This window comes from Eleutherodactylus coqui, chromosome 6 (genome assembly GCF_035609145.1).
Source record: "Eleutherodactylus coqui strain aEleCoq1 chromosome 6, aEleCoq1.hap1, whole genome shotgun sequence".
In the NCBI taxonomy this organism is placed as follows: domain Eukaryota; kingdom Metazoa; phylum Chordata; class Amphibia; order Anura; family Eleutherodactylidae; genus Eleutherodactylus; species Eleutherodactylus coqui.
In genome coordinates, this window is record NC_089842.1 from 16940567 (window position 1) to 16952616 (window position 12050).

At 46.1% G+C, this 12050-nt stretch overlaps 1 protein-coding gene across 1 annotated transcript in view; it reads right to left on the minus strand.

Moving 5' to 3' along the window:
• UBR4 (ubiquitin protein ligase E3 component n-recognin 4) overlaps window positions 1–12050 on the minus strand; it is a 90626-nt gene that overhangs the window by 23996 nt on the left and 54580 nt on the right. The window contains 10 exon segments of the mRNA XM_066606353.1: window positions 744–901; window positions 1566–1695; window positions 2146–2273; window positions 3141–3225; window positions 4818–4908; window positions 4988–5331; window positions 6405–6533; window positions 6619–6744; window positions 10509–10647; window positions 10731–10970. Of these exon segments, the coding sequence (XP_066462450.1) occupies window positions 744–901; window positions 1566–1695; window positions 2146–2273; window positions 3141–3225; window positions 4818–4908; window positions 4988–5331; window positions 6405–6533; window positions 6619–6744; window positions 10509–10647; window positions 10731–10970 (1570 nt within the window).

The following is a 12050-nucleotide window of genomic DNA, read 5'->3' on the forward strand; positions in this document are numbered from 1 at the left end:
GAGCGATCGGCGGGGTGCTGCCCCCCGTGACTCCAGGTCCCGTTTCACACAGATTTTCAAAGCATTTTTTTTTCTTCTAAAATATTGCAACATTTCAGAATAAAACTTCGAACTCACACTGCAAACATGTATGTTCTATTCTAAGATGTAGCGACAATTCAGTAAAAAACACTTCAAAAACCCACTTGGAATGGGGCTTGAAGTCACACAACTGGGGCCCTCGCTGGCCTCTCCCTGCCCAGATCACCTAGACCAGGGTTTCCCAACTCCAGTCCTCAAGGCGCTCTAATAGGTCATGTGTTCTGGATTTCCTTAGTATCACACAGCTGATGTAATTATTATCGGTGCCTCAGACATTGCCACAGGTGTTCTTACTATAGGATATTCTGAAAATATGACCTGTTGGAGTTAGGAAACTGACGTAGTCTTGACAGAGTCCTCTGTAAGTCTATAGAGAGAGACCTGTCAATCTAGGTGATCCAGGTGGGATAAGGCTGGCGGGGCCCTGCCCGGACTCTGAGCCCTCCATTAAAAGCGGATTTGCAAAGTGTGAGTTTTCCGAAATGCATGCAATAAAGGTTCCTGCCATGAGTTCATGCTGCCGGTGGTGCAGAAAGCATGCGCTTGGTGACAGATTCTCTAACACTGAAGATGAAGGAGAGAAAATGCTGATCTAAACAGACATGGAGTCCAGCAGTATTACTGAACAGCAGGGAGTGGGGGCTAGAAGAGGGCGCCCTCACCTGTCTTAGCCAGTTGTTATGTCCCAGTTTGAGATCGAGGGGGGTCGTCCTCTTGCCTTTCTTGCTCAAGAATTGTTTCCACTTCCACACGTACTTCTCTTGCAGGTACATCTGCCGGAGCTCAGCTTTACTTGGTGTGTTCCCACTGTTGTCTATACCTGATGTGTAGAGGAGGGCAAAACCCCACAATAATAATAAGATCCTCTAGAAGACACATTCACTCTTTCAAAACGTCTGTCTTCCAATTGCGTACGTTCGATGCAATATAAATGGATGTACAGTAAATCAACGGATTTCACTGACCATTTGTGACAATCCAAACAGTAACTGTACCATTATATTACAAATGACTCATTTACAGCTAATATGACCTCATCGCTGAGGCAACCAATTTCAGGAGTTTTCCAGGTCTAAGATACTGATCACCTATTCTCAGAACAGGACATCAAAATAAGATGGGTGGAGGTCCAACACTCGAGGCTACTGACGATCAGCTGAAAAGGCCACAGCCTCTTAGTCTGTGACGTCACACGCTTAGGTCACTTGGACTTAGGGTAGCTCAGACCCATCCATGTGAATGGGCCTGATCTGCTATAGCACACATAGCCACAATACAATGAACGGCGCTGTGCCTGGTATGCAGAGATGTGGCAGTGGCACTCACTTCAGATAACAGACCCCCACTGAACTGATAATCAATCCCGAGGATAGGTCATTAATATTAGCAGTTCCAGAAAGCCCTTTTAATAAAAACCATATGCAAAATGTGTGAAAGTCTACTGACATGAGGCTGGATATATGTAAGCCATCAGATCATCTTACCTCGGGCTGGGAGACATTTCTTCCAGGCTTCATATGATGCTTTATGATCCCTCTTCAGCCAGAGCTGGGCCTGCGCATGGATTTCATTGCTGTACGGCTTTACTGTGGTTAACGTCTCTATTGGAACATCCTAAAACACAGACAAAGCGATAAAGGCAGGGGCCCCGTATACCGGGCACTGGGAGGCGGGGGCCCCGTATACCGGGCACTGGGAGGCGGGGGCCCCGTATACCGGGCACTGGGAGGCGGGGGCCCCGTATACCGGGCACTGGGAGGCGGGGGCCCCGTATACCGGGCACTGGGAGGCGGGGGCCCCGTATACCGGGCACTGGGAGGCGGGGGCCCCGTATACCGGGCACTGGGAGGCGGGGGCCCCGTATACCGGGCACTGGGAGGCGGGGGCCCCGTATACCGGGCACTGGGAGGCGGGGGCCCCGTATACCGGGCACTGGGAGGCGGGGGCCCCGTATACCGGGCACTGGGAGGCGGGGGCCCCGTGTACCGGGCATGGACCAAACTTTGTTACAACAAAGGGGCAGGTTAAAGAGCCAGGAAAGATGAGCACAAGCAAAGGTCTTACCTTATTTTTCTTGCTAGTTGGTGTCGGAGGTTTAATAAGCTTCTGCAGAATTCTCAGGCACATTAATGTAATGTTCTCCACCACAACAGGGGTCTTGATGTTCACAGCCATCAGGAAGAGACTGAGCGCTGTGAGAGATGGAGAACAGGTTTAATGACATATACAGAGTACAGGGCAAAACATATAGGACAATAGGACACCACAGAACTATAGGCATCGGACACACAGATCCAAATCCCTTATGATATTGTGGGGAAGTTGAGTGGACTTATTGCATCGTGTTATATCCTGCTATAGGGAATCAATGTAAGGGCTGATCTAATATTAAAATAAGCCTCCGGTGGACAATCGACTTCCCTGACTACCCGATGCCCTCTGTGCACTAGCATGCATCAATCGTCTAAGACACTACATGCGGCTCTTACCTGCCAGTGTTGTCCATGTGATTAGCACTGAGTCTTAGATTACAGGAGCATACTAATAAACAACGTGCATCAGGTAGTCAGAGAAGCGGTTCGGCCATCTTTGTTTGCCCAGGGCCGGAGTGTCGCTTTAAAGGGGTTCTGTGATTAGAAAAAAAAAATTCTATACTTACCTTTCCTCCTCAGGGAGCCTTCATACCGCATCTTCTCCTGGCTCCTCCAGTCCCCCGGGTCGCCTCACCTCAAGCCGGCCGTTTCTTCTACTTCCTGTGATGTAGCGTACATTTGTGGCATTCTTCTTCCTGAAGGTCAGTGTATGTCGGCTTGCGGTGAGGTGACCCGGGGGACTGGAGGAGCCAGGAGAAGATCGGTGAGGAGAAGATGTGGTGAAAAGACTGCCCGGGGAGGAATAGGCAAGTATAGTTTTTTGTTTTTTTTCTAATGACCAAACCCCTTCAAATGACATTAATGCTGCCCTTTAAAGCGATCACCTGCTTATCATTATGGTCAGCCTAAAGCTCCGCATGAACAATGGGACACAAAACACAAGGTTTACTGCGGTTTAATACATACCACAGCGCAGACGGAGCTCCCAGCAGTTGTCCTCCTTGGATATAGAGTCTGTAAGCAGCAGCATCTCATACTGCAGACTACTGGCCTGGAATAGACACATGCATTATTAAAAACGAACACGACCTAAAACGTTTGCTATATCATCTGTGCATTGATGTAGTTGCTATTACACAGACATCAAGCTAGGGGGCCATGTGAAGAGCCAGTAAAGGGAAAACTTTTCAGCATTTCCCCGTGGTACAATTGAGACTTAATGCCTCCCAGGACAGATAATGTATTTACCAGCTGCTTTACTGACCAGATCAGCTCCATTCCGGTCCGCAGTGATCCGCACGGTGCCAAGGCGAATCCTACAGCAGACCAGAACTCACTTTCTCTATTCATTTCTTCGAGCCTCACATTGCGACTCTCATACAAACGAATCGAGAAAGAGACTTCCAGTCCATACAGAAGAGACTGGAGGATTCAACCCGTCATACCGGAATTCATGTGGGACAACGGTAGACCAAGGTAGGTCTCGCATCAATAAAGTGACTGGTAAGTACATTATCTGCCCTAGGAGGCACTCTGTCAATTGCATGCTGGGAAAACAAGACATTTCCTGAGGAGACCTTTAACAAAACATGGAAGCCATTGACAAAGGCCCCCTGTCCACGGCCGAGGTGGAATATCGCTAGTGGGGAGAACTGACAGGCTCACCACGGAAAGTCGCAGCATGCCGCGATTTGAATCCCACGAGCAGAGAATCGCTAGGATTCTCCTCTCGTGGACGTCAGGCTTCACTCTCCATAGTTCTCCTATGGAAAGCGTTCACTGCGTTACCCGCGGCTGGATTATCGCCGCAGACAACGCTATGACAACTTGCCCGTGGACAGGCAGCCTAACAGTTACTGAAGCGGCTTACACGGTTAGCACGGTCCTCTAATCAGGCACTGCGACAGATAACCGCACGATAATGTAGAATTTCATAAGATGGATGATAGAAAATAATCCACTGATTCAAGTAAAGTCACAGCAGCGGCTCTGAGTCAGTTTAGCGTACTTTTCTATGACTATGTAATAATCCAGGTCATGAGATAACTTGGTGTGAACTAGGTGTCAAACACTTGGGTCCCTGGAACAAAAGCCGTCCCTGGTGTTGGAGGGTTGAGCAATATCGCCTGCAACTCTCCTTTTGTGGCTTACTCCCCCGCACCCTCTTCGGTCTTCCAAGTTCTTGCACACTCCATATTCAGGAACCTGAGGAACTTAATGCTGCTTTCCGATTGGCCAGTTCTGCTCATGTGAGAGCAGTTGCAGTGAATCGGTAGTTGATTGCTTTACCAATGCACATTCTGCATGAGACAGAGAACCAGAGTGGCCACCTTGAAGGACCGTACAGGGGCCCGGTAAATCCACAGACCACCACAAAGGGAGAGCAGAAGGTGATATTACTCCCTCTCCTGGGACAAACAATCCCAATAATTAATATAACAGACTCCTATCCGTTTATTGAATAGGGCTGTACTCCACAGTGTGCCTAGTTGTGGAAAACCACCAAAGAGGCCGACTCATATTTGAGGTGTTGGTGGGGGGTCCGACTGATTAGACCGCTGATCTGTAAGTGATGCTAGTAAAAGGTATCACAGTCTGATGGCAAACGACTAAAGAATACACATTAGTAGAGGGCAGACTTACTAAATCTGGATTTGCCCAGTGTCCTTTAAGGGCCGTCGAAACTTTCCCAATAATTAAGTCATTCATTTGCTGAGTGGCTTCTGGATTGTCCCTGTAAAATAGACCAAAGCATGACATAATACAATACAGGAAAAAAAGGAGGATGAAGTAAGTCCATGATATGATCTTACCTGGTAAGCAGGCACATGACTTGTCGCACCTCGTCTCTCATGGATGCAGGACCGCGACGCAGGTTGTAATCAAACAGTTCCCGGATGAGTCCTTGTGATACCAGGATGTGCCGTATGGTGCTGTTGGTGGCCAGGGCACGTAGCAGAGTAATACAGTGCTCGGTTACAGCTGAAGCACAGCCATAGCACTTGGTGGAGGACGTATGGCCACAGCCGAGCACCGATAAGGCTCTGTACTGGCTAGCAGTGAATGTGGGCTGCACAGTCGTGCGGGAGGATCTCGTGGCGGCTTCTCTTTGCTGCAGATCGTACTCCAAAAGTTCCTTCCGGGAGGCAAACACTTTCTGAAAAAAATATTAGACGCTTCAGGAAACTGTCGAAAGATGGGGAAGAGCGCTACAAGGGTGTAAGGAGTCTCACATGCATCAGGCAATGCTCCCTGTAAAAAAGCCATGCAAATGAGTGATGGAAACCTATTGGAGGGATAGCTTCCCTATACGCCAATATTGGACCTTTTAAACAGGCCTAATAATATGACTATGTGAGGCAAACAAGAATATCCATGTCCATGCAAGCTGCTTCCGAGTTATTGCTCTCTAGTCATATTGCAAGGCCTGATACAAGGTCAGATATGGACTCCTAGGGAAGTCAACGTTCCAACAGGTGGCGCTGTGGAGGATTATTCCATTGCTCATTTACATACTATACAGCTGAAAGCATTGAATTTAAGGTCCATTTACATGCAAAGATGATCGCTCAAAATTTGTCAGAAACTGTGTCAGAAAGTTTCGAGCAATCATTTTGCATTAGGTATTAAGGGGCTAATCAGCCCATTAGTAGCTAACTAGCTTTATTTGTGTGTATTTAGAGAACAGCGGGTGGTCTGTTCTCTAAATACATCGATTTTGTTCTCCTGTGGGCTGCCAGCTGTATACAATGCTATCAGAGCTGCCCACGGAGAACATAGCATTCCGTTCCTCTTATCAGGGAAGACTGCTTTTATGCGCAGTTGAACTCAGCGATGGACGAAGAGTGCACAGTAAGTGTACGCTGGGAACACATTTACACGCAACGGCTATCGCTCAAAAGCAGTCGTTTGAATGAATTCTGAGCGATAACCATTGCGTGTAAATCAGCCTTTAGGCTCTTAACTCTTCCCTTCATTGACTCCTTCACAAATGTTAAAATAGCAAAGCATGCTGTGCTATTCTTTCTGGTAAAATTATAGAAAGCATGACTGAAACCAGAAGGAACCTGTTTCAGTCAGTAGATCCCCATCGGGCACCCCTGGGTTCTCCTAATTTGATGGATCCAGCACACAGTTTTTTTTTCTTCGTTCTCTTCCATGATGGAACAGAAGAGTGAGACTAGAGTGGGAATGTGAACTGAGCCTTAGTGCTTTAATACATTCTATTACCTGGATGATCTTGGAAAGTTCGTCAAAAGAGTTCTTGCAGTCGCCACAGTATTCCTGAGCCAACTGCAGGATGTAGCGATTCACACTGGCGGATGTGGAGCTGATTCCTCCAGCATTGGCAGAATCATCCTACAAAGGAAGAAATGAAGTGAAGCTATATGATGGAAGACCATTTAGAATGTCGATTACCACGGGAGGATGGAGGTGAACTTACCTGCGGTTTCTCAGGGGCGGCTTCATTCACTTTGCAGAGAAGGTTTTCCAGCTGTGGTCTGTGGCCCATAAGCTGGTGATAGACTCTGTCCGCTTTATCCAGCAGAGTGTTGATGTTGGTGACGGCCTATAGATTAAATGTAGGACAGTCCTGAAGACATTTTCTGATATCATAAAGGTAGATGCACAGGAAACCATAGAGAGCCCTAATAGCGCCCCACAGAGGAGCAGTGCTGCATGTACAGCCAACACTTTTCAGTTAGTGTCAGCTGCATAATAGCCGGAGCCTTAACCCGTAGCGGCTGTCACTCAGAGAGAAGGGTTAAGGTTTTATGTATTTAAAGCCATTAGCCAATCTATGATAAGATGATAAACTTTCAAATCTGTTGCAATTCCTCTCTGCTGAAATGTGAACATTCGTAGTTTACTTCCAGGGGGTGAAGTCCCTCCATGACCAGATCCTACCTGTACAGGTGCATCACTCATTTTAAGAGGTCTGCAAGAAGCTCTGCAACCCTACCAGCAAGACATCATGACATATCAGCCCCAATGAAATAATGAATGTTCCCCCTTTAACCTTTGAGTACATGGCCATTACTAGTTTTTTTTTTTCATTTGTGTTCTCCTCCAGGTTTAAAAAAAAAAAAAAGACAAAAATAACGACTATTTTCTAGGTGACACGGCTACACGAGGACTTGGTCTTTTGCAGGACGTTTTGTAATTGTCAAAAGGTATCACTTAAAGTACCATATAGCGTACTGCAAAACCTAAATTATGAGTGGGATACAAGAAAAAAAGGCACAGTGTCAAAAATGACGTCGGCTTTATTCTGTGTGTCAGTACGGTTATGGGGTCACCAAATGTATATATATTTGACCACAACTTATTCATCCACTGCTGGCAGTGAGGGGGCTCGTTACTTGTCATCTGATCTGTTTGTATTCGTACCACTTGTGGGTCCATGTGACTTTTTGACCACTTTTTATGAATTTTTTTTTTCTGGCGACAGTGATCAAAAAAGTCTAGCGCTGTGTTTTTATTTCTGCTGCATTCACTGTGGGGTAATTAATGTTTGATCGATCAGACCTTTATGGACGTGGCTACACCAATTTTTTATATATATATATATATATATATATATATATATATATATATATATATATATATATATATATATATATATATACATACATACATACACACACACATGGAAAAGGGGTAATTAAACTCATTTTATTTTTCTAATAATTTAAATATCTTAAATGTATTTTTAGTCACCGTAGGGGAACTAGCGATCGTTTCGTAGCTTATACAATATACTGCAATACTTCATTATTGCAGCATATTGTACCTCTTCTATTAAGCCAGAGGCACAGCTTAATAAGATTTCCTACAAGCATTCATGGCAGCCCTAGGATCCCTTAAAAAGGCCCAGGCTGTCATTTGACCCAAACAGCACCTCACATTCTCATTGCAGGTGAGTCGGTCCAGAAACAAAGGGAGCGCCTTCACTCTGCCGGGGCCATTTAAACACTGTAGTCAAAATTGGCAGCGGCATCTAAGGGCCCATTTACACCAAAACAATATATCATTTGAACGCTGTCAGATTTCACTCGTTCAGCCTATTTATACAGCAGATACATCGTTGGATTATTCAGTCGCTCAGATTCGCTGTGATGGAAAACGACCGAACAATTAGCATTTAAACCAAACGATTAGTGAACGAGCCAACGGTGATGCCGCATAAGATGAACGAAAAGCGAACAATTTATCGCTTGTTTGATCGTTAGCTGTGTTTACACCGAACGATTTGTTCATTTTTGCTTGGCTGAGCGATTTTTTGAACAAGCATTCCGTATAAAAAGGGACATTAATGCCCCAAATCCAGGGGAGGAGTGGGGCTCCCAGATCTTAAAGTGTACCACTCAGCCGCAGTTCTTACCAGGCTGATAGATTGGCACCATCATGCAGCTTCAAAACAGTGGGTTGACATGGAAGCAACACTGATTTGGCCCCACCTGCGGTTACTACCCTGGATAAAAAAGGAAGCCAGGCCTACGACCCTGTCACACCTTCCTATGACTTTGAACTGCATAGAAACATGGGATAAACGAACAGCCAAGGGGGAAATAACAGTCCGCAAAGGAGCCATGACCCCGATATTCCACAACCCTGCATTCCCACCGGAATGCGAGAGACGAAGCTTCCTGGGGTGGAAGGCAGAGGAGGACACCAGGTGCTGCCAGGTAATGGGGGCAGGGGGCCTCCCGTCCTTCAATGACCTCCAAATAGCTCGTCCCAACCAGAAATTACACTGGATGGAATATTTACAGTTAGCCTCATTTTGGAGAACCCAGCTAGATTCGCGCACCTACGGGGGGGCCCCCCTGAGCCCATTGAAGAGCTATTCCTGAGATCTGAGCCTCCGGCTCGGGTCCTCTCCCGACTTTACAGAATCATCTTGAATAGGCTCACACCAGGGCTACCGAAATATACGGAGAGCTGGGACAGGGATCTGTCCGAGAGCTTGAGGGACTCCGATTGGGAAAGGGCCTTCACATTCGCACATAAATTACCCCTAGCCTGTGCAGCACAGGAGAAAAATTTCAAACTCCTCTCGAGGTGGTACAGATGCCCAGACATGATTCACTAAATATTCCCCTCGGTTCCCGAGGAGTGTTGGAGATGTGGGTCTGGACGTGGTACCATGCTACACATCTGGTGGGGTTGCCCACTCATCAAACCCTTTTGGAACAAAGTCTTCAAATTCTACGAGGACGCATCGCACTCCACTGTGGAGGCCACCCCGCAGATGGCGCTGCTGTCAGTTATCCCTGGTCCCTACGCCCCTATCAAAACAGGGCTATTGCGGCACTTCCTCACTGCAGCAAGGGCGGTCATTCCACGCCACTGGCGCAGTACATCAACCCCTCCCATCCTGGAATTCGTCCAGGAGCTAAACCAACTGATGTATATGGAGGAAATGGGAGATGAGGGAGCCGAAGGACCAAGACATGGCACCCACGCTTGGGCAGTGTGGAATACGTACCGAGATTCGCCACAGTTTCAATTAACAGTGGGTTGGTGACGTGGCGTGACCCGGGAAGAGAGATATAAGGCCCCAAGGAACGTGTCCGAAACCAACTGGAGTTACTAGTGGTGAGTCTGGGCGGATACACCTCCTTCCCTTTCCTCCTTTTACCCTCACACATCCCGACCTTCCTAAAACTCTTCCCCTTTTTCCTCTTTTCTTTTCCACATGTCTCCCAATATAACCTTCTTAATTACACCTTGTTTGTTACTTTTTATATAGCCAAACTGGGCTTTGTCACAATGATAAGCACAATTAACTTTAAATCGAGTTATTCAAATAAGGCATGTGACCATAATAGACTCCAGGACACGTCGACACAAGCGGACCACGCTTGGAGGGCCATAGCAAAGAAGAGCTGACTTTGGTTCTGCGTGTTGAATTCTGTTAATCTTGGCTCGCCAATCCCGATGCCTTAGTCCTGAGCGATGTGACATAAAAAATTGCCTTATTGCCCTATTGTCTTGTTCAATGTTCTATGTGTGTGTTTATATGAAAACTTCAATAAAAACATAAAAAGAAACATTAATGATTAAAGTTCAAGACCGGCATTATCTCTGATCCCAGCTATGTTCTAGAGACAGCTGACATCCGCTGCCTGCAGCTCGGCTTCACAGCTCACTCCATATAAACCCTGCACACATCTGACTGATATGTATGAATGTCACAACAAAGGGTTAACCAACAATAAGCAATGACCTTTACGTACCAGTATGCTAGAAATGTGATTTTTTTTCAATACAACTAATTTTACTTAAATAGAACTTCATGAGCCTTTTATAGGAGTCCTGCAGCCTCACCTTCTTACGATCCTCTTCATTCTCGATAGGATCTACAGCACAGCAAGGTCTTGCATACAGCATGAAATCAAACCGAGCATACTTGCAAAATCCGCAAGCATTGCAGAGGAACGGGTCCTTCTCATCATAGTTAATGGATCTAATGGGAAAAAACATTCATGTAAATAAAAAAAATAAATCACCACCATTAGGGCCGGTTGTAACCGCAGACTCCGCTCTGACCTGCACTTGTGGCACTGGTACACATTTTCACCACAGTTCCCACATACGCCAGGGTTGGCCGGTACGGAGGCGCTACAACGAGGACATTGAAGAGTTTCTGAAGAAGCCTGGTAGTTTTCATAGAAGTCGGCAAACTCAATCATTAAGTTAGAGGCGACAATGGGAAGCGGGAGGTCGATCTTCACCTCGGTTTGTCCTGGAGTCAGCTGAACCTTCTTAGCTTTATGCCAGCGTGCGGGTCTGGAGGAGAGAGGAAAGAAGAAAACGGTTAATGGAAAAAACTATTTTGTTACTGGAAATCCCAGTAATCTGATGTGACTTCTAGTCTTATGCTGGCTTATGGTCCGTTTACATGGGACGAGTGGTTGGGCAGACGATGCCTGGCAGCTCGTTATGGTGAAGCTCGCTCGTTCCTGTGCCGTTACACAGGAGGGAGTATCGATGGCACTAATCAGATTCCACACTTCATACAACGCTCTCTGAATTTCCAGAAGAGTGCGCCCATCAACAAAGCCCAATATACAAGTTCTGGGATTTAGACCAATATCAACAAAATATATATATATATTTTTTATACATCTCTGCAAATCAGAATGATTGAAAAATACCTCGACAGCGCCATCTATTGGATGGCAGCACCCCTTCAATTCAAAGTGACCTTATAAAAAAAAAAGTCCACAATGATTGGGATTTTTAAACCAAGCCAGAAACCATGAATCTACCGACTGTTTCGGGATGTTTCGCTTCTGACCCACATCACAGGCCCCTCACAGACTCCGCTTCTGACCTTTATATATCTCTAGTGCCCCATTCCGAAATTCACACAACTTTACACAATCTCTGACCAGATGCAAAGAGTACCCGGGGTCCTCCCGCTTAAGGCCCAACTCAGCAGTGGTATTCATGCGTGCAAGTGGACATGGGGCTAACAAATTTCATTTCAAGCGGTCAAATACTCTACCAATAATCCACTAATAAGAAGGCTACTTATTACTGTTAAACAAACATTCTTAATGTTGATCAATCCAGGAGGAATCCCGGGAATTGTATAAAAAAAAAAATAAAAAAAAAAGTCTCCCCGGCATCACGACTCTCCACTCACAACATTTTTTACAGCAGTGCTTCAAATGCTGTACAACACCTCCATGGATTTCAATAGGGCTCCACAGACTAGCGTTCTAACACCGCAATTTACGAACACCATCTGCTCTATGTTTGTGCGTTTAAGCATTTAGCGCCCCTCATCGCCCATTACAATGATGGGGTGCATAAAAAAAAGCTGCAGAACACATTCAAAAATCGCAGTAAAACGTGGAGCTT